Source organism: Copadichromis virginalis, linkage group LG4 (genome assembly GCF_057382275.1).
Source record: "Copadichromis virginalis isolate Kocher_CV1m ecotype Utaka linkage group LG4, C_Virginalis_male_GT1.1, whole genome shotgun sequence".
Classification (NCBI taxonomy): domain Eukaryota; kingdom Metazoa; phylum Chordata; class Actinopteri; order Cichliformes; family Cichlidae; genus Copadichromis; species Copadichromis virginalis.
Genome location: NC_140621.1, coordinates 6,014,741 through 6,042,064, shown reverse-complemented (window position 1 = coordinate 6,042,064; position 27,324 = coordinate 6,014,741). Strand labels below are relative to the sequence as shown.

General features: G+C 40.0%; 2 protein-coding genes and 1 long non-coding RNA gene across 6 annotated transcripts in view; 1 reads left to right on the top strand and 2 right to left on the bottom strand.

Annotated features, from left to right (window-relative positions):
* Window positions 1–27,324, top strand: part of LOC146710663 (uncharacterized) — a 312,796-nt gene that overhangs the window by 62,678 nt on the left and 222,794 nt on the right. The window lies entirely within an intron of this gene.
* On the bottom strand, window positions 15,174–18,592 carry LOC146710673 (uncharacterized). Its single transcript, XM_085453295.1, has 4 exons — window positions 18,417–18,592; window positions 17,769–18,298; window positions 17,478–17,614; window positions 15,174–17,391 (listed from the first exon to the last, which is right to left on the bottom strand). Exons 2-4 carry the CDS (start codon window positions 18,219–18,221, stop codon window positions 16,803–16,805), a joined length of 1,179 nt encoding a protein of 392 aa, XP_085309421.1. The 5' UTR covers window positions 18,222–18,298; window positions 18,417–18,592; the 3' UTR covers window positions 15,174–16,802.
* Window positions 18,729–23,269, bottom strand: LOC146710672 (ATP-dependent DNA helicase PIF1-like). Of its 4 annotated transcripts, XM_085453287.1 has the most exons (3): window positions 20,998–23,269; window positions 20,707–20,837; window positions 20,554–20,614 (listed from the first exon to the last, which is right to left on the bottom strand). In XM_085453287.1, exons 1-2 carry the CDS (start codon window positions 23,203–23,205, stop codon window positions 20,727–20,729), a joined length of 2,319 nt encoding a protein of 772 aa, XP_085309413.1. In that variant the 5' UTR covers window positions 23,206–23,269; the 3' UTR covers window positions 20,554–20,614; window positions 20,707–20,726. The 4 variants fall into 4 exon arrangements, 3 of the variants coding, with proteins under 3 accessions (XP_085309411.1, XP_085309413.1, XP_085309412.1); XR_014919989.1 differs by adding an exon at window positions 18,729–18,865 and having other exon boundaries at window positions 19,050–23,269; XM_085453285.1 differs by having other exon boundaries at window positions 20,547–20,614; window positions 20,707–23,269.

Sequence of the window (27,324 nt, the reverse complement as noted above, 5' to 3'; positions counted from 1 at the left end):
TAAGGAAATAAAGTCATGTCTACAAACTGATTCATATACTGCAAACAGAAAATTTTAAATACATTTAAAGCTTAAAACATCTCACCCTTTGCTTTGGCCACTTTGGTTTTTCCCCTTTTCCTCAAAGCCAGTCTTGCTTCCTTGCTCTCTTCTAAAACAGAAACACACAAACAATGGTAGCTGTTATTGTACAAAGCAGATTGTACTGGAATAGAATTTGAGTAGAATACATACAACAGTGTCACTACATTTCCGACAAAAGCTTAAACTCACCATCTACATCTGAACTCTCTTCACTGGTGGGCTCCGGTCTCTTTTGAGAGGAGAAATGCTCAGAACTTCCACCTGAAAAACAGAAACATTCATGTGCCACATCTTCCTAATTCACTGTGTTTTTGTACTGAATGACTCTGTAAAAAACCTGACCTTCATCCATCTCACTGCCTCCTCCTTTTTCATTTCTCTGGGGGACACGGAGTAGCTGCTATGTCAAATATTAGCCATCTGGAGTCACAAAAAACTTCAAACACAAACAGTATTGTTGACAAATATGACAAAAAACAAAGATGCAAAAACAACGTGCAAAGGAGCAATCTTAACTTCTCCAAGTGTCACTATGTCATCCTAGAAATGAAATTACTCTTCTTTTAGTTAAGATAATTAAAACAATGCAGCACAACCATTCAAAGGTGCCATTTGTGTAAACATGCACTGGACAAATGTAACAGTTTTTAATTTAGAATCTGGGTCGTGGTGATAAAACCACAAATCTCTGAGATGTCCTTTTTTCATGTGTTGTGAGTCTAGTTCTTGCTGTAATAAAAGAGCTCACTATAGAGTGAGTGTACATGATCAAGTGTTATCTGTTGTATAGACTACTGAGCACTGAACTAGGCCAACAGTGTGTTTCTTTGGCTGTAACATGCCACCCAGTTCATTTTACCATTAGGAACCCAAGCTAACAGGTTAACGTCACACTCTCTCAAAGAATTATCTGAATTTTTTTTACTTCTCTTGTTTCTGAGAGGAGTGAGATCCACATACGAGGGCATTTGTTTTAAATTTCGATAGAACAGTGGCAGTATAATGTCCTTGTAGAGCAAAATTTAGTATTTTGGTCGAGACAACCCAAAATGTGATGTCCACATATGTGGACACCAGGTCCAAGGAGGTTAAAGTACACAACACTAACAATGCACCATAAAACAACAAGCAGGAGATCATGAATAGAAGACTAATCTTATTTTAAAACCAGTGCCCATTTAAATTTAAGATTATGCCAGTCAGGATTCAGTTTGAGGTCCTCTAGCAAGGAATTCTACATGTTCTCTCCTGAACAGGAAAAGCTGTTTCTCCAAACAGGGATTTAAGTGACATCAGCTTCCAGCTGGAAGCTAACAAAGCCAAAAACTAAATACGACCATAAGATCACTGAGCATGTGGGAAACCTGGTTAATAAGCATTTTTTTTAATTTGTTTCAGAAAAATACATTTATTAAAATCATCAACCAAAAATTTCTTTAAAACATACCACTGCTGTGATGCTGACTTTGTCCTATTGCTTGATTATATACCATGAGACGGTGTTTGTAAACACGTTATACATGAAATTAAATGTAAAATAAATTCTCAGTGGATCAAACTATCTGTTGCATAAATAAATTGAATATATCCAAATAAATTTGTCATTTGAAAATCTGCTCATCATTTCAACCTGCTTAATAACAAAAATTTTCACATGTGAAAAGATATGTTTTTAAAGTTATAAGACTTCACTGAGCTCGTGTATTCCTGGCTGTAAGTAAAATAAGATGTTGTGGTATGACCGTGGTATCAGACTGCAGAGGACTGCACAGGTCTGCAATGAGGACACAGGCTGCAAACAAAAGTTACGTTCAACAACTTTTTGTCTTTGTCTCCTGTTTCTGTTGTCTGTTTGGGACTGTTTCTCATATCTGGCTTACATCATTTATATTATAAAATGCTGAGTTTCAACCATGTGTTGTCCTTGTGCCATTTTCAGGTAAAGAGGCTTCAAATGATTTTCTGATCAATGCCTATTTTATTTACATTTTATGCAGAACGTGGGGCCGATGTGATGCACATGAGTATTGTTCTAGCAGCAGTTGTTCATATTATAAGCAACAAAGAATCACATTTAGAAAACAATCACGTCTGATCTAAGAATCACCTATTCCCACCTTAACTGATAATGATTCTTAATGCATATTATAGTTTGTAGTATCTGTTGTTTGGTCTGTTGTTTGACACTCCTACGTACGATTCAGTAACGATTAAAGACTACATGTTCAAATATTCGATAAGAAGGCACATACCTGTATTTGGCTTGCTGCCGTGGCTTCCTTCACCTAATACCAAAGACAAAAGTCAAAGTTACTTCTCAGTTACAGTTAAATAATCCAGTTACAGTCAATAATGACTTGGAGGTGATACAGTAAAAGTGCACCAACAGTTTTGATGCAGCCCATTACCCATTCATTTACAGTAGCTCACCTCAATAAATATACAGGTGTCTTAGCAGTGAGCGCTCATGCAGGTGAACCTGCTGTAAAAATTGTGACCTACAACTCTATCAAATTTAAAGTAAAACAAAAAAAAAAAACATGGAGCATCACAACGTTTCACCCGTTTTAGATATAGTAGTATTAGGCATTTAAAAAACAGAGTGTCATATAGGAAAGCTTATATGCCTTCTGATGGCTACACTGTTAGAGTGACATCATTTCCTTTTTTAACATACTTTTATTAATTACTCTCTGTACATAAAACAATATTAGGACAGCATGTTATTGTTTCCTCCAAGGTGAGTCTTATTATAACACTAAAACATAGCAGCCAAAGAGACAACACATAAACACACTTTCAATTGTTGGAAGGCACAATTATAACACACTATACAAAAGGCTTATATTTTGTATAAGCATGTACATTATTTGCTTTGAATAGCCAAATTAATACTACATGACAGCCTTGATGTTCCACAGAAAAACACTATCTGAAGCCCACTTCAGCAACAGAACACCAGGCCTTCTGTCCAGTTATGTTTGACGGTGAAAAACAAATGAGAGGAATAAGACAAACGAGGCTAAACGGAGCACGCTGCTCAGCTGGGTCATGCTGATGTGCGGCTACGTCAGTAAATATACTGGACGGACAGACGCTGCTCAGTCACTGAAACATCGACACCAACATAAAACTCCATGTTGGCGTAAACACGTGGGAACGTTTATATTTGATGGATAAAGGAGGACAATGATTTCAAGCATTTTGGATTGTAAACACTTTAAGACAACAAAAGTTAAAGCATTGCTACGCGCATGCGTCACACTTCAGTCGTTTCCTTTACATATTTTGAAATGCTAACTTGATAGATGTTATAGCTGGGCAACTGAGGTTGGGTTTTAACAAAAGATTAAAGCGCTCGGAATAAAAGTGCCTTTCGACTAAATCTAGGCTAAAATTGTGACTTAAAAAGAAGGGGACAAAACCCAGTCAAGCTATAAAATGCCTTAAAGAGATACCCTAAATAAAACGGTACAAACCACAGTTTGGCCGCTTGTTATCTTTAATAAAGTTTGTGAAGAATTAAAAAGCATTCCACTAAGCTGTGTTGTGGCGAATCCACTTAGCCAAAAAAATGGATCGGACATCAATTGGAGAAACGATAGTCTTTATATAAGGCTTCAAAAGGGGGAATGTACAACAAATAAACTGCTCGACATCAGAGCAACATATAATGGCTTCCCAAAACTTTCTTTGCTAGCTAAAAACCCAGAGTAACTTTTGTCTACCACAAAGGATTCTGGGAAACGCAGTTTTCTAATGAAAATACCTGTTAAATAAATTAAATCTATAATTAACAGCTCTCACTAAACATGTGACTAACACTTAAATCACTTACAAAATAATCCAAATGCTGTCATCAAACAAACTGCACTAAAGTTACAACAAGCTGTCTTGATAAAAGGCTGGAACTCACACAGGTCTGCAACCAAAACACTGCATAGGATTTTTCATTTTAGACTTTTACTCACTGAAACCGTGAAAAATCTCTAACTTCATGTTTTCTTGCAAAAATCATGTTTTTACTGTAATTAAGCGTACATTTTTCCCCTTTAAACTGAAAACCAGATCCGATAATTATTTCTTACGTTAATTTTATATTTCTAAGAGCGAGACTGAAGAGAAATACAGATAGAAATTGCCAGAAATTGAGGGGGAGGGGACGGTAGGTTTGGCATAAAATTTAGTGTTAAATATATCACGAAGGAATCGGTTTTTGTTCCTATGTTCAATTATAAGAAAAATTATGCATAGTTAATTGTAATAAAATATAGATTGAGACGAACTTTATGCATTGTTCAATTAAAAAAAAGTATATTTACTGCCGTGTCATTAAGTTAAAAAAAAATTAAACTTAATGTAAGATACCTTTTTCTTTCGTTTCTTAGAAAGACAACATTTGCACAGTTTTCATATAGCAAAAATGTGAAATCTTACCTGCAGAAAGCGTGCTTTGCAGTCTTCAGAGCTCCACTTAAACGGCTACTCCGACTGTGGACTGAATGACGTCACATGCCCTGCAAAAGTTTGAGAGCTGCAGTGCAGGTGCGCGGGGGGAGGGTCACTGATGGAGGAGCAGAGAGAGCCAAAGTTTTCTCCTCAGCTCTGACTCTCAAACCTGATTTACAGGCTACAATATGTGAAATAAAGGAATCCTGACATTTATTTTAACTACAGTTTAGTACACATTATGAAATCACAAAATAAAATTTATCTAAAGTAAGATTTAGTTTTACAGTCTAATTAAACTTTATATATATCAGTAGTGGAAAGAGCCATTACCATATTATTTATTTATTTTACACACACACTAAACAGCTATATTAGGTACACTTTCCTAGTCCTGGTTTGGACTCTCTTTTGCCTTCAGACCTACCAAAGTGCTGGAAACATTTACCTGCCCCTCCCCCACTGCAGCAGCTATGGGGGAGGTGCAGGGCATCAGTTAAGTTGGGAGCAGAGTGAGCTACAATTCTCTGCTCAGCTCTCACTCAGGCTCAGGCTTAGTGTACTGGCCAGAACACATGAAACAAAGGAACCCTGACATGTTTTACTACAATTTAGTACACATTATAAAAGCACATACCAAGATTTATCTAAAGTAAGATTTAACTTTACAGCCTAATTTTACTTTATATACATCAGTAGTGGAAAAGTACTTAGTATTTATCTAAAAGTATTATTACCATAGGGAAAAGAAATACATATATATACACACAGTGGACTCATTGCGAGCCCTTCAGGAGGCGAAATGATGCAATTTAATGCAAAATACGTATTTCATCTGCTATGATGGGAAAGCCAGATATTTCATAGATGAAACTTTGAAATATCTGGCTTTTGATGATGATCAAACATTATTTTTTCTGCATATAGGGGAGAAGCATGTTAGGAGTCGAAGAGAAGGACAGGCAGGAGCGTGGAGGTACTATGACTGGCAAAGGGAGAGAGCTGGCTGATATGACTGGAGAGAAGGAAGGTAGATTTACTGTGTGTGCAGGAGACCAGGTTGAAGGTTGGATGTCAGTTAGAAGAGAAAGAGGAATTCTGCAGTTAGTTTGATAAAGTGGTAGAGAGTGTTGATTGGAGCAGACTTCAGTAGCCATGTAGGTGAAGGAAAGAGAGATAATGAGGTGTTAGATAGGTATAGTGTTAAGCAGAGAAATGCACAAGGTCAAAATTAGGAAGATGGAAATGGCTGGGGTGAACTCATACTTCAAGAAGAAGGAGGAACAGAAGGTGACGTAGAAGAGTGGAAGAAAGTGTACACAGGTGGCTTACATCCTAAACAGAAGGGTCAGTCTGAAAGAGATAGGAGACTGCAAGGTGGTGTCAGGAGAGAATGTAGCCATGCAGCATTGGACACTAGTCTATAGGATGACTTTGGACGTCAAGAAGAGGAAGAGAATGAAGGCAGAGACAAGAACTAAATGGTGGAAGCTGAAGAAGGAAGAATGTTGTGCAGTTGTTAGTTCAGGGAGGAGTAGACATTCTCTGGGTGGAAGGGAAGTGTTACCAGATGACTGGAAAAATACAACTGAAATGGTGAGAGAAAGGCAAAGAAGGTGTTTGGTGTATCTTTTGGAGAGAGAAAAGAGGACAAGGAGACTTGGTGGTGGATTGGACACTTTCCTGTAGTTCCTCAAAGGAATAGCTAAGAGAAAGTGCGATAGTCAGGGGAGATGGATAAAAGTAGACAGGAATACTGGGAGGCCAGGCCAACTGCAAAGATAGAGGTGGCAAAGGAAAAAGCTTATACTGAGTTGTACGTGAGGCTGGGTACTAAGGAAGGAGAACAGTACTTGCATGAATTAGCTATACAGAGATTGAGCTGAAAAGGATGTGCAGCAGGTTAGAGTGATTAAGGATAAAGATGGTGAAGAGAGTGTGTTGAGAAGATGGAAGATAGAAGTATTCTCTCACTGTCTTCATTAATGAAGACATTAATAAAGACAGAAACTGAGGACAGATGGAGGAAAGTTAGTGAATCAGGAAGCGCAGGGGATAAGTAAGGAGGAAGTGAAGGCAGCTATGAAGAGAGGAAAGGCAGTTGGTCCACATGACATATCTGTGGTGGTATAGAGATGTTGAGGAGAGAGGACTTTTTTTTTTTTTTTTTGCCTGTCCCGTTTGGCTCTTTTGCCATCAGAATTATTGTCTAAAGGCAAAGAAAGATGCCCAATGGATTTACTTTACCAAATTGACCATCCCAGCCTTGCCGTAATGGTCCATTTGATTCACCTTTTATTGTTTATTTTATTTTCACTTGTTGAATACGGGACAGACTTGACTGGGGGAAAGAAGGGGAGAAAGAAAGAGAAAGAGCTGAGAAGAGGGATAGGGGAGAAGGGCAAAAAAACAAAAACCAACAGAATGGGCAGAAAAAGAAAAAAAAATGCATCTATCGATCACCTGGATCACCTGTTGAGAAAGAAAAAAGAAAACAAGCAGAAGAGAACAAGAGTAATAGAATAAACAACATCACAATGATATATGGGAATATGACAGTAAATACGAAATATTAAACATTATTGTGCAGCACATAGGATCAACAGAACACAGTGTGCTTTGAGGTAGGAGCCAAAAAGGGTGTAGTTTGTGGGTGTGATCACCCGTGTGTACACCTGTGAGCATGGACGCGCTTCCATCCATCCATCTTCATCCGCTTTATCCGGAGCCAGGTCGCGGGGGCAGCAGCCTAAGCAAAGAGGCCCAGACCTCCCTCTCCCCAGCCACCTCCTCCAGCTTATCCGGGGGAACACCAAGGCGTTCCCAGGCCAGCCGAGAGATATTATCGCTCCAGCGTGTCCTGGGTCTGCCCTGGGGCCTCCTCCCGGTGGGACATGCCTGGAACACCTCACCCAGGAGGCGCCCAGGGGGCATCCTTGTCAGATGCCCGAACCACCTCAGCTGGCTCCTTTCGATGTGGAGCAGCAGCTGCTCTACTCTGAGCCCCTCCCGGATGGCCGAACTTCTCACCCTATCTCTAAGGGAGAGGCCAGCCACCCTTCGGAGGAAGCTCATTTCTGCCGCTTGTATCCGCGATCTCGTTCTTTCGGTCACTACCCACAGCTCGTGGCCATAGGTGAGGGTAGGGACGTAGATCGACCGGTAAATGGACGCCTTGTTTTTTTAAAAGGTTCCTTCATGTAATGATCTGCTAGAGGGTGTGGGGGGGCCACAGCCCCGTCCTCCAGGGCATGAAGCAGGTATGGAGGAGATCAAAACTCCAGACATCCAGAGGCCCCCAGAACACAAGAGACCAAGGAAGACCAACAGAGGGGCAGCCGCGCCACTGTCCCAGTAAGAGCTGAGGAGAGTCCCAGATGAGGGCTCACTCAGCAGCCGCGGAGCAGAAGCCAGGGGGAGTTGCAGTGACGTGCCCGTGAGCTCCGCCGGCAGCCAGCTGTGCCTGAGTGACCGAGCCCCAGGCTGAGAGGCCGGGGGCACCCCACCTCCGAAGTGGCCCGAGCGAGCCCCAGGATCCAGGCCCCGATAAGCGGCCGCCAAGGAGTGAGCCGGTGTGTACCTGGACGCCCATCCCCTCATCCTCTCATATGCACTTCATACTCAACCAACGTGGAGACAGACATAAAGAGACGCTGTACACACGATCACACTCCCCAAGCGTACTCAACGAACCGGGTCTAGGTACCCTTGCCCCTGGAGGGGGGAACTGCACCCAGACCCAGGTGGTGTTACCCTTTTCCCTGCGGTGGGGAGAGGCAGACCGCCCCGACTCCGCAGCAGCAGGGAGGCCCCACACTCCAGATGGCCAACTCCTCCTCCTAGCCCCCCCGCTCCAGCAGGCCGCAGATAACGGGGGTGAGAGAAGACTCCAAACCTCCTTCCACCCGCTTATTGTAGTGTTGATGCATGTGTGTTCTAAGGTGCATTTAAAACCCAGGAGGGCATGGAGCTACCTGCCAGAGAGCAGCAGGTAAGCGCATAGTCCCTCCTGCTAGCCCTCAATGTCTACATGTATTTAAAATTGAGAGGTGGGCAACCACGCGAGGGGTGAGGTGTACACCCTGATGGTAATTTGGATTCCGTGTATCGTGCCCACTCCCAGAGAGGACTTTTTAACCAGATTGTTTAACACAAGTTTGGAGAGTGAGGAATGAATAAGTGTACTGATACCAGTTTTCAAGACACAGGGTGATATGCAGAGCTGTAGTAACTACAGAGCGATAAAGCTGAGACACACCAAGAAAGAGTTGTTGAAGCTAGGTTAAGAAGAGAGGTGATGATCCATGAGCAGCAGCATGGCTTCTCACTGAAAAAGAGCAGTGCAGATGTGATGTTTGCTTTGAGTGTGTTGATGCAGAAGTATAGTGAAGGTCAGAAAGAGTTGCACTGTGTCTTTGTGGATCTGGCAAAAGAATATGATGGGATGCTAAGAGAGGAACTGTGGTACTGCATGAGGTAAGTCTGGATGTGAGGGTGGTGCAGGATGTGTTCAAGGTGAGGGTGGGATTACATCAGGGATCTGGAGTCAGGAGGAGGGACAGGAAACAGAAATGAGTATACAAGAAGGACAGCTCATGCTGAATGGTATGGAGAGAAAGTTAGAGACAAGGCTGAGATGATTCAGACATATGCAGAAGAGGGATAGAGGAAATACTGGACAAAGGAGGGAGAAAACAGCATGACCTCAGAGATGACCTCAGAGGTCAACACCAGAGCCTCTGGTGTTGTGACCCCTAAAGAGAGCATTTCTCTCTCATATATATATATATATATATATATATATATATATATATATATATATATATATATATATATATATATATATATATATATATATATATATGTGTGTGTGTGTGTAAATGAATGATGGATCAGGTGATCACATAACATGTAATGTGATCACCTGATCCACCATAGAGATCATAGAGGTCCTCTTTTGGATTGAGATCTGGTGACTGTAGAGGCCATTTGAGTACAGTGAACTGAACTGTTATGTTTAAGAGTGCAATTTGACATCATTTGAGCTTCTTGACACTGGTTATTATCCTCCTGGAAGCAGCCATAATGAGATGGGCACTTCTGATGGATGGGACATATTTAATTTTTATAAAGTATTACAGAACACATGAGTCAATATTATATTGCATTACAGATTATATATTAATGGTAGATTTTCACTAATAGAAGCTTACAGTAGAGGAACCAGGTTTTAATATAAAAGGGAACACAGCAATATATGTATCCTTTGTACGGAAGCCCATGCTTTAATATAATCTATCAAAATTCACCAGTATGATTTATAATAGTTTGAAAAATACTTGAAACAAAACTACAGTTTCTTGCACATTGTCTATATTTATGTTATGTAGACACAATTTGTAGCTCACTACTAAAGCAGGGTCAAGGTGGTTTTTCAGATTCAGTCTCCTATTTGTGGAGATATTTTGGTAAAATATGCTGGTAACACTAAATCGAAAGCAGCCCCTCAAGACGTTAAATGATTTTTTTTTTTAACTGAATGGTCTAAAAAAGTTACTTATATGCCATTTCTATAGCAGAGATAAAAGTATGGTTTAAAAAGAGACGCCTAAAATGAGAACCAGAAGGCAGAAATGATGAGCTGCATTAATAATTTCTAAACCTGTCTCACATTAACTGATCAAACCCATGTTAACTAGCACACTGTTTAGTTTAAATTGAAAATCCAGTATTAATTTTTCAGGAACTGAAGCACTGTCTCATAGCCCAGTTTAGGCCAGTCCATATTCAATATTTCTATTTCAGCATTTAATTTCAAAAACTGTATTGGTGTGCTTTCCAATTTGGGTAGACCAAGACCAGATATTAAAAGTAAGACATAATAATATGTTTAACTTACCTTGTAGGGTCTTTACCCTAAAGTATAAAGTGCCCTCAGGTGACCTTTGTTGTGCTTTGGTGCTATATAAATAAAATTGAATTGAACTTCAAGGCGATAGAGCACTATTTATTTCTCCTTCATTAGATAAACTGTCATTATCTTCATTTGTAGTGAATGGGCAAAGACAGTAGTTGGCAGTAGAGTGCAAAAAAGTTCTTGGGTGCAGTGACTGTCCAAAAGCAGTAGGGGCAGTAGAGAGCAAAAAGTACTTGGGTGCAGTGACTATCCACAACCATAAGGGGCAGAAGGGCAGTAGAGAGCAAAAAGGCTCAGGAGCAGTGATTTTTCATAACCACTAGTAGCCAGTAGAGAGCAAAAGTGTGTGTATGAAAAGAATAGCAGTGTGTATAGAAGTGTGTATTTTTTCTCGTATTTCTATCTTTCTGAGGACCTCGCTCAAACTTTGAGAGAAGCATAAAAATGGCCTCTAGAAGCCATTACAGTGAAAAACAAGTGAGGACCATATTAAATGTCCTCACTTTCCCAAAAGGTCCTCACTCGTAAGGTCTAAAACCCGCGATGGTCCTCGCAAGTATAGCAGAACAAGCACACACACAAGCACACACACACAGGGAGAGAGAAGTAAGTTTCTAGGTCAGCCTGGGAGCTGCTGAATTTGAATCCACCAATCAGAGAGCCTGTGTACTTTTTCCCGCCAAAACAGGTGCATCTTTTTACACACGCAGCAGAGAGAGGCACAGGATTATTGCAGCCTATTTCTCATAGTGAGGACTCCCCTCAAACAAATGACCATAATTTCCAAACCGTAGGGGCTATAAGGGTCATTCTTACACCGTTTTGTTCAGAAGAGATGGGGGAATCTTCAAGTGTTGACAATTTAATATTAAAATATGAATTTTTAGAGATATATGACATGGATGACTTGTTGACTTAGAAGCCACGAATTCCCCAATATGCAAATTTGAATGCCTGAGACCACATATGTGATTGGCTGGCTGGGAAGCCGTGCAGGCCCTGATTTGTGGGTTTGAATTCCTCAGCCCTCAGATATGATTGGCTGGCTTAGAAGCCACGAAGGCCCCAATATGCAAATTTGAATGCCTCAGGACACTTATTTGATTGGCTGGGAAACTGTGCAGGCCCTGATTTGAAAATTTGAATGTCTCAGTCCTCACAGAGGATTGGCTGCCTGGGGACCTGGCAGAAATATATAGAAATACTATTATTAAGCATAAATACTACATTTAGTAGAAATACTATGTTTTAGCACAAATATTATAAAAAGAAGAAAAACTATAATTTAGCAGAAATACTATATTAAGCACAAATCCTATAAAAAGCAGAAATACTATAATTTAGAACAAATAGTATAAAAAGCAGAAATACTATAATTTAGCAGAAATACTATGTTAAGCACAAATCCTATAAAAAGCAGAAATACTATAATTTAGCAGAAATACTATGTTAGGCACAAATCCTATAAAAAGCAGAAATACTATAATTTAGCAGAAATACTATATTAGGCATAAATCCTATGAAAAGCAGAAATACTATGATTTAGCAGAATAGTAATAACTTATTGAAACACAAATGCACAGAGGGACAAACAAACACAGGCTCTAATCCAGTCAACCAGTCTAACTATGTTCAATTTAAATCCTACAATGACATGCTGTCAAATAAGGGCAGGGTCCTCTCTCTCCCACTAAACACACACACAAACACACACACACACACACACACACACACACACACACACACACACACACACACACACACACACACACACAGGGAGAGAGGACTAAGTTTCTAGGTCAGCCTGGGAGCTGCTGAATTTGAATCCACCAATCAGAGAGGCTGTTTACGTTTTCCCGCCAAAAAAGGTGCATCTTTTTACACACGCAGCACAGAGACATAGACCTGCTTCTTTCAGTTTATTTCACATAGTGAGGATTCCCCTCAAACAAATGACCATAATTTCCTAACCATAGGGGCTAGAGCGGTCATTCTTACACCGTTTTGTTCAGAAGAGATGGGGGAATCTTCAAGTGTTGACAATTTATCATTAAAATATGAATTTTTAGAGATATATGACATGGATGACTTGTTGACTTAGAAGCCACGAATTCCCCAATATGCAAATTTAAATACCTGGAGCCCACATACATGATTGGCTGGCTGGGAAGCTGTGCAGGCCCTGATTTGTGGATTTGAATTCCTCAGCCCTCAGATATGATTGGCTGGCTTAGAAGCCATGAAGGCCCCAATATGCAAATTTGAATGCCTCAGGACACATATATGATTGGCTGGGAAGCCGTGCAGGCCCTGATTTGAAAATTTGAATTTCTCAGTCCTCACAGAGGATTGGCTGCCTGGGGACCTGGCAGATATATATAGAAATACTATGATTAAGCATAAATACTACATTTAGTAGAAATACTATGTTTTAGCACAAATACTATAAAAAGCAGAAATATTATAATTTAGCACAAATAGTATAAAAAGCAGAAATATTATAATTTAGCACAAATAGTATAAAAAGCAGAAATATTATAATTTAGCACAAATAGTATAAAAAGCAGAAATACTACATTTAGTAGAAATACTATGTTTTAGCACAAATAGTATAAAAAGCAGAAATATTATAATTTAGCACAAATAGTATAAAAAGCAGAAATATTATAATTTAGCACAAATAGTATAAAAAGCAGAAATATTATAATTTAGCACAAATAGTATAAAAAGCAGAAATACTACATTTAGCACAAATAGTATAAAAAGCAGAAATATTATAATTTAGCACAAATAGTATAAAAAGCAGAAATACTATAATTTAGCAGAAATACTGTATTTAGCACAAGTACCGAAAAGTACCAGAAATACTATGATTTAGCAGAATAGCAATAACTTACAAAATTACAAATATGGAGGCATATTGAAACAGAAATGCACAGAGGGACACACAAACACAGGCTCTAATCCAGTCAATCAGTCTAACTATATTCAATTTAAATCCTACAATGACATGCTGCCAAATAAGGGTAGGGTTCTCTCTCTCCCACTAAACACACACACACACACACACACACACACACACACACACAGAGGGAGAGAGCTGCCGAATTTAAATCCACCAATCAGAGTGGCTGTTTACGTTTTCCCGCCAAAAAAGGTGCATCTTTTTACACACGCAGCAGAGAGAGGCACAGGATTATTGCAGTCTATTTCTCATAGTGACGACTCCCCTCAAACAAATGACCATAATTTCCTAACCGTAGGGGCTAGAACGGTCATTCTTACACCGTTTTGTTCAGAAGACATGGGGGAATCTTCCAGTGTTTACAATTTATCATTAAAATATGAATTATTAAAGATATTTGACTTCTAATGCACCATAACTGAGTAGAGCGAAGCAAAAACTGCCTTGACTTGCCCTCAAACAACGCTTTGTAACTTGAAATCTATTTGGAGTATCGATATCATTCTTTCACCGTAAGAGACAGCAGGCTTTGGTGAACAATCATGGAAATTTTCAGGTCTCTGTGGAAATCCAACAAAAAGTTATGACGAGAGAAAAAAGTGGTTCATTTCCAGACTTTGAAATCTGAAGAAATCTGAGCGAAGGACGAATTTCCTACCCTCAAACAAGTCCAACTCATTTCAGAACGGTAATAGTTGAGAAAGAAATTCTTGAATTGTGAGCGTCAGGAGTGTCTGAAGATATGCTGGGACAAGCCTCATGTCTTAACTTTGCTTCGTTAAGGAGATATGACGATTCGAATATGCCTCTCATTCCAGAAATGCAGCGGTGATTTTGAACAAACTCTCCATTGACTTTATATGGAGAGTTTTCTAACCTTGTGTTAGTCTGAGGAGATTTGCGAAAGTTCTATGAATACCACAACAATGATAGTGACATTTTCTGAAAGCCAGCAAAAATACCTACGTTTTGATGTATAATTTGTGGAAGTTGAGTGAAAATTGAGCAAGTAGCAAACAGTTGTTCGGACATGAAGCGAAAATTGCAAAACCTTCAGTGGCACACTGGAAGCCAAGAGCATAGCAACCATAACAACACATGTATTTTGTGAAAAATCACAATTTTGCAACTCAAAACTTTAAGAGGCATAAAAGTAAAACAGTTAAAGATTTGAAAAAGCTGAATCATACCTGAATAGCCCAATAATTTGTGAACATTTTAAAATTTGAATTGTTGTTCTAGGTGAAAGTATGAGGAAGTAGTTAAGTTTCAAAAACAAGCAAATTTTAGCAGAATTGCTGAAGTTTCCCATTCATTTCAATGGGACAAATTAAAGGAAAAAAGTGGAATATTTTAAAAAGTATAATAGTTAAAAATACCAAAAGTCATAGCCGGCATTAGCAAAAATAGTTGAATAGTTTAAAATTTGAACGGTGAAAATCGGCTGAAAATTGTGGAAGTAGTTCTACGGCGAAAAGTGTACGGAAACACCCGGAATAATAATAATAAAGAACTAGAAAAATTTGCATTTCCTGCGAAAATGCAGTGTGGATGCTTAAAGCTGAAGCTGTATGCAAAAAGTAGCTGAAAAAGCTGAAAAGTTGCAGAAATTGTAAAAACTTTGCAGAAGCAAAGGAACTTTGCTAAAATGGAATAACTTAGCAGAACTGCAATCACTTAGAGGAAACTGTAAAGCTGAAGCTGTCTGCTGAAAATAGTTGAAAATAGCTGAAGAAGCTGAAGAAATCAAAGTCAGCGTTTAAAAAGTTGTTGAAATTTTAATAACTTTGCAGAAGAACATCAAGTTAGCAAAAATGTAATAACTTAGCAGAAATGCAATAATTTATTAAAAAATTAATAACTTGGCAGAAATATTACAACTTACCAGAACTGCTATAATTTTGCAGAAATGTAATTATTAGGAAAAAAATGTATACAGATAACAGCTGAAAACGATGACGTAACCTCAAAGTTACTTGTTTAACTGTGAAAAATGACCAGAAACATTAGAAAAGAAAGAAAACCAATTCAATTCAATTTATATAGCAACAAATCACAACAAAAGTCGCCTTAATAGATACAGAGAAAAACCCAACAATCATATGACATATGACCCCCTATGAGCAAGCACTTTGGCGACAGTGGGAAGGAAAAACTCCCTTTTAACAGGAAGAAACCTCCAGCAGAACCAGGCTCAGGGAGGGGCGGCCATCTGCTGCGACCGGTTGGGGTGAGAGAAGGAAGACAGGAATACCAGCCAGCAGATAAACTGATGTGAAACAAAACCAAGGTAAAATTGCAGAATTTACACAGTTGGTGAAAGGTAAAAATGGCAACAAAAAAACCCCAAACAAACAAACAAAAAAAACAAACAAACAACATTTAGTTAATAAGTGCACAAGATGATTCGATGATAAATATGGTGAATAATAATCACTGCCCTGCGTTAGAGAGTGACTTATGATGATGTATTAATTGGCTTAACTTTACCTCTAACAGCTTTTCACATAGTGCTGTGACCAGGGTGAAATCCATCATAAAGTAACTGTAAACAGTAGAACCATTAGCATGAATGTTATGGTTCTACTCTGATCAAAACTCAAGTCAGCTGTGTGACCTGATATAAAATGATAAAGAGGAACACATATAAATGACCTTTATGAACTTTTCAAAATGACTTTATATGTCTGACCCATTATCTATATATATTAGAGCAGATGTGGAAAACCACTGTTAGACCTACTCTATACTAACACAAACACAGTCAAAAATTCATTGCTAGTGTGACATGTGGTCCTTTTTGCCTTTGACCAATGATATGCTGGTTACTTGGACCAGTTTAGTATTTGCTGTCACAGAGGAATGTTAACCATAAATCCAAAAGACAAAACTGAAAAAATATGTTAATTGCAAACATGTTTTTGCTTAGTAAGAGGATTGAAATTACATGGAAACTGTCACCTTAAAGCCTCATTGTAAATATCATCACAAACAGATGTTTTCCACACGGTTAACAAAGCTCCACCACATCCAATCAGTGCATATAAATCTAAAAGAAAACAACAACAAATAAAATGTAATTAACACAAGTGAAGTCTAAGGAGCTTGGAAAGAAAAGCGTCTGGACTTCTTTGAGTTCCTTGAAGACGTTTCACCTCTCATCCGAGAAGCTTCTTCAATTCTAAGGGTCAATGGTGGAGAGTCCCAGATTTAAACCCAGTGGGAGTTTCCCCCCAAAGAGGGACAAAGAACCCCCTGATGATCCTCTACCTAATCACATGAGCCAAGGTGTGAAAGTGGGTGTGGGTCCCAATCAGCCAGGGTTTCGGGTGAGCTCATTGTGAAACCTGGCCCCACCCTATCATGTGATTTCCCGAGGTCAGGAAATCACCCACGCCCACTCCCAGGATGTGAGTGGACGTTACGGTGTCTGGGGAGGGAACTCAAAACTGGATTATAGATGGCAGACAGTTGGTGTCGTAAACCACCGCCTCTGTTTAAAGATGGTCGCTCACAGTGGACGTAAATGGCTTCTTTCACTCCTCCATCTGTCCAAAATGTGAACATTGGCATCCTCAAAGACTGACCTTTGTCCTTTAGATGCAGATGGACTGCTGAGTCTTGTCCTGTGGAGGTGGCTCTTCTATGTTGTGCCATGTGCTTGTGAAGTGGCTGTTTGGTCTCTCCGATGTAGAAGTCTGGGCATTCCTCGCTGCACTGTACAGCGTACACCACATTGTTAAGTTTGTGTTTAGGAGTTTTGTCTTTCGGGTGAACCAGTTTCTGTCTGAGTGTGTTACTGGGTCTGAAGTACACTGGGATGTCGTATTTGGAGAAAACTCTCCTGAGTTTTTCTGATACACCGGCTACATAGGGGATGACAATGTTGTTGTGTCTGTCTTTCTTATCCTCCCTCGCTGGTGTCTGATGTTCTTTTCTGTGAAGCTGGAATGCAGGCACACTGGACGAGCTTATTCTAAAAAATACAGAAAAAGGAACATTTTAGTTGTGTTAAGGCCTAAAAACTACAAATAAGTTATACAATGAACAATATTGAAATACCTTATAGGTGCTGCAGGCCATATAACCAGAATCCAGAGCAATCTCACACTCACATGATGGTGAGGAAAGACATGAGCTCTGCAGTGAGGTTTGAATGTCTCAGTTGGAACACTGAAGAACTCAGAAGACAGCAATACCTGCACAGAGAGACAGAGTAGAAAAATCATAGATTTGTAATCCATAATGTGAATTAAAACTCAAAAAGTGTCAACAAGTATAATCATTTGAGTGTGGAATTATTTATGCAATAAACAGGATTTAAATTAATTAATTGAATTAAAAAACACTGACATGTGTCCTAATTACTCCAAGTTTGTGTTCCAGAGGGTGATGGGAGTCAAAGAGGAGGTACTGGTCCGTGTGTGTGGGCTTCCGGTAAACTTCGATGTTGAGTTTGCCGTTCTCTTCAATGTGCATAGCGCAGTCCAGGAAAAGCAAACAGTCGTCCTTTGTGTCTTCCCTGGTGAACTTGATGTTTTTATCCACGGTGTTAATGTGCGCAGTGAAGGATTCCACTTCTTGCCTTTTGATTTTGACCCAGGTGTCATCTACATATCTGTACCAGTGGCTGGGTACTCTTCCTTTGAAAGAGCCAAGAGCCTTCCTTTCCACTTCCTCCATGTAAAGGTTGGCTACAACAGGTGACACAGGGGAACCCATGGCACAGCCATGTTTTTGTCTGTAGAAACCCTCGTTGTATTTGAAATATGTAGTGGTGAGGCAGAGGTCTAACAGTGTGCACATCTGATCGGGTGTGAAGTTGGTCCTGTCTTCCAAGGAGCTGTCTTCTTGCAGTCGTTTTCTGACAGTCTCCACTGCCTCTGTAGTGGGTATGCAAGTGAAGAGAGAGACTACATCAAAGGACATCATGAGAACCTTCACAGACATGACACAAGGGAAGACTTTTGATTTAATAACTAAGCTTAAAACAAGTGTTACCTTTGAATATTTGTGGGAAAAATCTGATGCTAACCCAAGAATACAAAGCCACACTGGAAATGATGACAGGCTTGCAGCCCTCTGTCTTCCTGGAGTGAGGTGCCCGATCAGTAGAAGTGAATTGACAGAAGTCAGTGTCTGTAAGAGTGGCCAAACACTGATACTCTGTCCACTTGCGTAGAGTCTAAGAAGCTGGAATGCAGGCACACTGGACGAGCTTGTTCTAAAAAATACAGAAAAAGGAACATTTTTTTTGTCTGTAGAAACCCTAAAAACTACAAATAAGTTATACAATGAACAATGTTGAAATACCTTATAGGTGCTGCAGGCCACATAACCAGAATCCAGAGCAATCTCACACTCACATGATGGTGAGGAAAGACATGAGCTCTGCAATGAGGTTTGAAGGCCTCAGTTGGGACACGGAAGAACTCAGAAGACAGCAATACCTGCACAGAGAGACAGAGTAGAAAAAGCATAGATTTGTAATCCATAATGTGAATTAAAACTCAAAAAGTGTCAACAAGTATAATCATTTGAGTGTGGAATTATTTATGCAATAAACAGGATTTTAATTAATTAATTGAATTAAAAACACTGACATTTTTTTTTATCAAAGATAAAGAATGATACCTCTCTCTGCTCTGAGGATCACTGAGCATCTCTGACAGGAAATACAGTTTCCTCAGTATGAGTCATCATTGATGGTCTCAGAGGTGTGTAGTGTGGTAGCATGATGATGGTCTCCAGATCAGGCAGGAGGTCAGGTGATGGGTGTGTCATCTTCTCCATTGAAGACACACTGGTATGGCAATTCATAACACAGCAGTCTCCTTGTGGCATGTAGTTATCTGTGCAGTCCAGCACTGATGGATCAGGTTTGGCTCAGCAGTTCATGAAGATGGTGTCTGAAAAAATATATCTAACAAAACACGTGCTTATAACACCACCCACCCAGCTCAGCCCCCAAGTGTCTATGTAATGCTGGTATGGGGTGTCGGTTACTAAGTCTAATTAGTGCATCAGAAAGCGGGGGCTACACCTAAAGCCCACACTTTTTGATGTCTTTGTTTATTAGCAGCTTTTTCCAGCTGCTCAGAGAATTCTGACTTGGCCTTTATCCACCCAAACCCAAACCCACCCGGATAAAGGCCAAGTCAAACTCACACACCATACCAGCATTACATAGACACTTGGGGGCTGATCTGGGTGGGTGGTGTTAAACTGTAGTCGGGAACTTTCAGAAAACTATCCATTTACTTCTAAATCAGTTTTTATACATATTCTGTAAGCTGTACTAATGTTTTTCTCTACATAATGTATCATTATAGACATCTCTGGTAGCGTAAAGATAGTTTATAACTTTTGACATTTTTTACCTGTAAAACATGATAAGCAAAACCTCATTCATCACAAAAACTTTTGATTCTACAAAAGCTACTATAATCAAGAAAATATAATTGTCTGTATTTATTCATGTGAGCCATAATAAATACCTGCATTTATGTGGGATTTATTTATTTACTATTTCATATTTTCAAGCCCTTGGAGGGGAAGATCTCGTTTGTTGAGCTACATACGTCACAGTAAAAAGATTTAGTCATTTAAAGCATGAGAATAAAAGAAATGATGTTGGTTTAATAAATGTTGCAGCACATTTCAGATCAGAGGTGCATGATAGCAGATGTTCTCTGCTCTGCATGAAGTTCAGCAATGATTTGGTGAAATGATTAATAACATTGCAATAAGAAAGGGTCTTCTGACAGACAGAGTAGGGAAGACCCTTTTTTCAATGAAAAATCTTTTTCATGCTCTACAATCAGTAAACTCTGTAACAAACATGATCTGTAATTGTTTCAAAACTCACCAGACGACTTCATGATTGGCTCGAGGACAGGACACAAAAGACAGGGTTGTGGTAACTGTAATATGATCTCAGAACACCTGAATACAGACATTTCTGTGGCTGAGAAATAAAAATGAGGTCAAGCAGGGTGTTCTTGTCTGTAGTGGCAGAAGTGATCAGCTGTGAATACCCTCTCGACTGAAACTGCTCCAGAATCTGTTTTCTTCCACTCTGCAACTGGTTCTCATTAAAATCTCCACACACAATGACTGGGTGACAGTCCATTATTTCAAGTGAATCTAAAAGACTTACCAGGTTTTGCATGAATGGTGTCAAACTGTAGTCAGGGGGTCTGTACACAACAGCAATGAGTGCAGGGAATGGAGCCTGAACCTTCAACACTAAAAACTCAAGATCAGTGACATTATGCAGATACTGTTTTACCTGAACCTGAAAATGATTCCTCAAATACACAACAACTCCCCCACCACTTCTGCTGGCCATGTGAGGAAAGTTTGTGTAGGACACATGTCTGTTGCGTTTGAACATGGTGTAGCCGTCCAAATGAAGACTGTCTGCAACAAAGGAGCCTTGAAGGTGAGACTCAGTGAGACACAAAACATCTGCTAAACATATTTCATGATGACTCTTGATGTCACTGATGTGAGATGGCAAACCCTCCGTATTGTGATGGATCAGTGTAAGAGTGTCAAGTCTGCTGGCTGTTTCTCTGACCTGAAGAAGAGGCATCATTTCCTCAACACTGGCTTGTCTCATGGTTTGGAGCGCTGCAGTTACCTCGGGATTGGCGTAAATCTTTTTCTCATCCAAGTCCTGCAAATAGAGTCCACTGAGAGACGTCACCCTGCTGAGAGCAACGTAAGCCATACCTGGTTCAAAAATGTTCTTCATTGAAACTACAGCTGTCTGTGTTGTAAGACCCTGAGTTTTGTGAATTGTGCAAGCGAATGCTAGCTTTACAGGAAACTGTCTGCGTACCGCTCCTTTAAACTTCAGACTCTCCTCTGCTCTCTCAATGTAAACAAGATCATCAGATGCTGCATTAGCACTGCGGTTGTGTCTCATAGGCTGCCGGTTGTCCATCCTGAGCCCCAGTTTAATTATGTGTCCATCATTTTCAGATCTCACCACCTTTACCAGTATGCCAAAAGCACCGTTGACTAAACCGTTTAGTGTGTCCAAGTTTCTGGTCAGCATGACTCGAGCTCCTTCAGCAACATTCAGAGTGTCAGGTAAATCATTTCGCCCACCTGTAAATGGTTTGTCTCTTCGTTCCATTCTGCCTGTACATTTATCCTTCTGGAAATCGTCTGCATTGATGATTATGATGTTTGAATGAAGCTTCTTCAGGGTATCTGTGTTATGGGATTCCACATTCTTGTTGGTGGCATAAATGTGTAAGACCTCAGTTGGACATTCTTCTGGTGCAGTCACAGCCTGTGACAACAAATCTCTGTCGCACTGAGAAAGCTCATCTGTCTTTTCTTTGACTCTAATCCTGTTCAGCATCTCTGCAAAGGCCACATCATCTTTCTGACGCATGATCTCGGTTAGAGTGATCATCTGAAAATGCTCCTGCCATAGGTCAATCTGTTCTGGATCGTAAACACAGAGAGGTTTAGACTGTCGCACTGGTGGCAGCTGGTAAAAATCTCCAACAGCTAAAACTGACATTCCACCAAAAGGTCTCTGAGTGCCTTTGATTTGTTTCAGTCTTGCATCCACATAAGCAAAAAGGGGTTTTGAAACCATTGAAATCTCATCAATAACAATAATTTCAGCATTCATCAGCTCAGATCTGACTTCATCCAGTTGGTTACCAAGTCCTTGAATGGGTGGTTTCAGACTCCTGGGTAGTTTCAGTAGAGAATGTAACGTAGAGCCACTGATAGAAAAAGCTGCTGTACCGGTAAATGAAGTCAGTAAAACAGTTGGATTTGATATGTCAGCTTCTTCTGCATTAGCAGGCAGTCTGCTCAGGATCTTTGATGCTTCAGAATGAATACACTTAATCAGATGTGACTTTCCAGTTCCTGCACCACCGTTGATATAGAAGAAAAATGGATCTGGGTTCAAACCACAAACTCGCTGAATACACCAGTCTCTTATGGCATAGAACACGCAGGCCTGCTTCTGGTTCAGATTCTGATACATTACACGTACCACGGCTGGATCTACTGCAGGTTGTTCTCTGACGGCTCTGATCTTTGTTACAGCATCAGACTGACGACTGTAGTCAGGGACATTCTCCTGTTCGTTCTCATCATCAGAATGTCTCTCAGGAAGATTCTCATCGCATTGCAGCCTCACAACTTCAGATTCAGGAGCAAGATTACACCATTCATCAATCACAACATCCCTATTTTGTTCAAACTCTTCCAGTGCACTCTCAATATCCTCAGAGTTCTTCTCATACTTGTCTTTATTTCTTTTCACAACCCTTTTCACAGACTCACTGTGGTCTGAACATGGAAGTCGTACAAAACCTGAGTTGTAGAAGGACTGATAGGTTTGGAACCCTTGTGGTTTCAGTTCCTGCTCTGATCTGTGTGGAAGGTAAAGTCTCAACAGTCGACCATAATATTGCTCAGGATCTTTTTCCTGTGAACAGTGGTAATATCTGATTATAGCTGGTTTATCATTCTTTCGCCTTTGTACAAATCCAAGCTGGTTTAGAAGAGGAAGCACATCTTTTCCTTCATTTGGACCACTCACCAACCTGCACAAGGCAGCAAAATCAGCCAGTGACATTTCCTCATATTCTGGGGTCTCAGGTCTGCATTTGTATTTATCACTCAAACTTGTCATCCAAATATTACAACTGTCGTGTGTTGTGCTTTCCAGGAAGCTCATGGGCCGACTCATTTTTACTGGGTTATCATCTGTTGGTACAAATACAACACTGCGGGAACATTTTTTCATTTTTAGGCCACAGACTCGAGTCACACACTCCTGTGCGCTGATTTCTCTCTTTTTTGAGTAAGCCTGCATCACAGCTTTCATTTCATCACATTCATTGACGGTGTTCTTATCAGAGTTGTCAATAACTGTCTTCAGGTATTCAGAGAGGCCAGATTCTTTCTTTGTTATATATTTACAGAGGTATTCTATACATGAATAGGCATTCAAAATGAATGAGACATCTAAATTAGAGTTCCAGGCTTCAAGCAGGTCTGGGTTGTAATTGTTGATCCAACACTCATTTGGGTCACGTTTCAGAATCAGAGCTGTTTTCTTGTTTATGTCTTGGAGGCATTGTTCATACTCATTCATTGTTAAGTTGCATCGTGACAGAATCTGCTCTATGGTGAGGGAAGCAGCTTCAGGTTCCTTCAGCAGGTTCAACAAAGGTCTGAGTTTGGCTTTTGCAGCTTCAGTGTCTGAATCCTCATCCTGTCTCACAATCATTGTTCTTGTGGCTGGTGGTTTGGGAAACCCAAATCTACAACCAGAGTTCACACTCTTAAAGCATGTCTTTGTGTGGTTTTTGCTGTGCTTTTGTAGCTCAGTGACTTTTTTGTGCAGTTCAGGTTGTTTTTCTGGATCAGGGAGTTGAGCTGAGATGTATCTGTCCACAAAGTCACAGACAGTTTGGTCATCATCCACATCTGCTTCTACCTTTTCTCGAATCCACAGCAACATGTGTATATGTGGACTACCTCTGTGCTGGAACTCAACTCTGTAAAAGTAATCAATGATCTCACCAAGGGGCTGTGCAGGAGAAAAAAGCAAATCTCTGAACAAAGCCTCAACACGTTTATCAAACATTCGCATGGTGGTTACTGGATTTGATCTTAGAATTTCACACTTTTCTGACCAGTCCAGGGCTTCAAAATCAACCTCTTCACCTTGCTGTCTCTTTATTGCTTGAATCACTTCAGGCCATCTCATCTCAGCAGCAGAGAAAGTGACAAAGAACTGAGGTGTTCCTATTTGGCGAACCATGCTGAATAGATCTCTGGTAGTTTTCTGCCAGTAAGCTGGAGTTCCTCTGAGTGGCTGCATAAATCTGATTGCATCTTTATTTCTTACCAGCTTCTCTACTTCTGTCTTACTTTGTAACATTCCTGATGTGATTTTGCGTCCATCTTTGGTCATAGTTTTACCTTTCCTTAGCTGTATTGTCATGCTGGAATTAGCCAAATGTATTTCAGTGACAAACTGTGAGAAAAACAAGTAATTTGTGTCTTTAGCAAATCTTGCATCAATGTTGAAAAGCCTTGACTTGAAGTAAGCACTTGGTGTGAGCTTGAGACGTCTCTTTTCATCCAGTGTATTCTGACCAGTAGGAAACTGCACAGGAAATGCCATGGCTTCCAAATGAGGAGTTCTGAAGAAGCTAACAGGATTGTTTCTTTCTGCAGGAGCCACACAATATGTGTTATCAGTGAAACAGAGAATCTCTTCTGAAATGTCTACAGGCTGCAGACAACTTTCTAGAGCAAAACCTCCATTGCTCAAATCACTTTCTGGTTCATCTGGATTTTGTTCCTCTGGTTGTTCATCACAGGATTGCATATTAATATCTTGGTCACTTTGAGACTCACTTTCGCACAAAAGGGCATCTTTTTCATAGTTGTCAATTTCCATTAAATCTGCTTCATTATAATCATCACTTGCCATGCTGGCTTCATCACTGCTGTCATCATCAGGTAACGTTGGATCACAAAGCAATGCATCATCTCTGATAACAATATCTGTGTACTGTGGATGAATTTGTTTCAGTTTACGCAGAGCTTGAATGAGTTTAGACCAGGTGACAGTCTGGAACAGCTGATGGCCTTTGTAGCACAGTCGTCTTTTCAGCTTTATCCTCATGATCTGTGATTGGCTTCTGATCCTCGGTAAACTGTCAACTGTTTGTTGGACCTCAGATGGTACACATACCACATTACCACGTATAAGTCTCTGTCTCCCCTTTGGAAGAGGAATAATCTTAGCAAATGGTATGCATTTGGCAATCAGATGTCTCTCCAGAATGTTGAGATCACAAAGTTCAGCTGGAATATCCTGCAGTTCTAAACCATTAACAGCAGCAAGCCTGGGCATGCATCCACTTTTGAGGGAACTGTGACATGTGTGACAGATATACTCTTTTTTTCTCTCAACAGGAAAGCTGCAGTGATCATGACATGCTTCATCACACACATGAACATATTTACCAGTTAGACACTGCTGAGCTACAGTCTGGTGTTTTGAGTAATTTTGTCTTTTACAGATTTTCACCTGATTAGGAAAAGAAGCTTTTAGACAAACAGTACAAACATAAGATGGTGCTGACTTAATGTTTGATCTGAAACGAGATATGGCCTCATTCATTAAAGTGTTCTCTGGATGACACTGTAAAGTCTCAGCTGGTCGATGCATCTGGCGATATTTCCGTTTTATATTCATTGCACATCTGATATTATGCATCTGTCTGAAAGAAAAACCATTCCAATATTTTACTCTCATTCGTTCTCTCATATTGTCCTTGTGTTGTTGCTGAAATCGTCTCTCTTCTCCATAACGCTTAGTCATGTAAGATAGTTTTTTCTTTTTAAATTCTTCACTTTCTTTATATAGGTTATATACATATGACCTCATGTAAGCTTTATGTTTTTCTCTGAATTCAGCACAAGTTCTGTATATTCTTCTTATACGCTCTTTCTGCTTATCTCTGAATATGGGAGACTCTCTATATGTTCTTGTTACACGTTCCTTCTGCTTTTCTCTGAATATGGGAGACTCTCTATACGTTCTTGTTATACGTTCCTTCTGCTTTTCTCTGAATAGGGGATTGTCTCTATATGTCCTTATGACACGTTCTCTTTTTCTCTCTCTAATTTTAGCACTTTCTCTATACATCTTTCTCAAATGTTCTCTGTGTTTCTCCTTATAGGTAGCATTTAATTTATACAGCTCATTTTTGTACAGACTCCTTTTATGTCTGTGATCAGGATCATTACACTTCTTAGTTGAGTTTTTTTTCTTTGTCTTGAAGCTTTCATCAAACCTGTACATCTGCCTTTCTTTCGTCTTCTGATTTTCCTTTCGTTGTGGTAGCTTTTGTTGGGCTAATAATCTTCTCCTCATTTTTTGCCTTTCCTGTTTATTACGTTTCAGCAGTTTATCTGAGAGTTCCTCTGTTATCTTAGTTGAACTGGAGGCACTGTTTGAATCATTCTGAGGAACAGAATCTGGTGTTACCGGAGTTTCTCTCACAGAAGATGCAGAGGTTTTCTTTTCAAAATAATCAGAAGGATGTTTTTTTCCGGGAGCAGCTGTCTCATTTGAAGAATCAACTCTGGATGACATTACTTCACTGGTTAAATCTTTGGTCACAGGTTTCCGTGTCTGCTCAGTGTATATTTCGGAGTTTAATTCATGAACACGTTCATTTAAAGCTGGTGCTGGTGCACTTGTAGCTGTTTGTCTGTATTCGGTGGTTTGATTAGCATCTCTTTGGTCAGCAGCGTTTTCACTGTGAAACTCGATGGGCTGTAGCTCATAAGTACAGCTTGGTGCGATGCTAAACATTCTGTACAAACGTTTGATCCTGTCAATCATGTCATTAAGACGTGTGAATTTCAACATAACTGCAGTTCCACCACTTACACTTAGCGACAATGGCATACCAGTAGACTTACGTGGGTGAGGGTCAAAATATGCATATTCACCTGAAGTCAGCCTGCTAACAGCGATGACTGTTCCTCCCATGACTAGCAAAGCGTAGCGAATGTCTGAAGCCAAACACTGTAATCCCTGTTCAAGGCTCGGAAAGTGATCTGTACCATCAAATGTGCCGTAATGAGCAAACTGAGACATGTCGACTTGATACTCGTGTCTGCGGCTGGTGACCACTGAGGGAAGTTCATCGCAGGCTAGAAACACGCTGTTCACAAACCTCAGTCTGGCATCTGAATAGACGGCATGGCCTTTGTCCAACACACGGTTTAGATCTGCTCTGGTAATAAATTCATCCTCGTGTAAGAATGACAGGAAAACCAAACTGTTAGCCATACATTGCTGATTCCGGTACTTTCCATACCTAGGAGAAGC

Excerpts from the sequence above, each read along its gene's own strand:
- LOC146710673 (XM_085453295.1), bottom strand. The coding sequence starts at position 18,221 with ATGTGCACACTGTTAGACCTCTGCCTCACCACTACATATTTCAAATAC. Across the intron at positions 17,615-17,768 it reads TTGGAGTAATTAGGACACAT|GTATTGCTGTCTTCTGAGTT; the intron begins GTCAGTGTTTTT and ends CTCTCTGTGCAG. Across the intron at positions 17,392-17,477 it reads TGGCCTGCAGCACCTATAAG|AATAAGCTCGTCCAGTGTGC; the intron begins GTATTTCAATAT and ends TGTATTTTTTAG.
- LOC146710672 (XM_085453285.1), bottom strand. The coding sequence starts at position 23,205 with ATGAAAAAATGTTCCCGCAGTGTTGTATTTGTACCAACAGATGATAAC.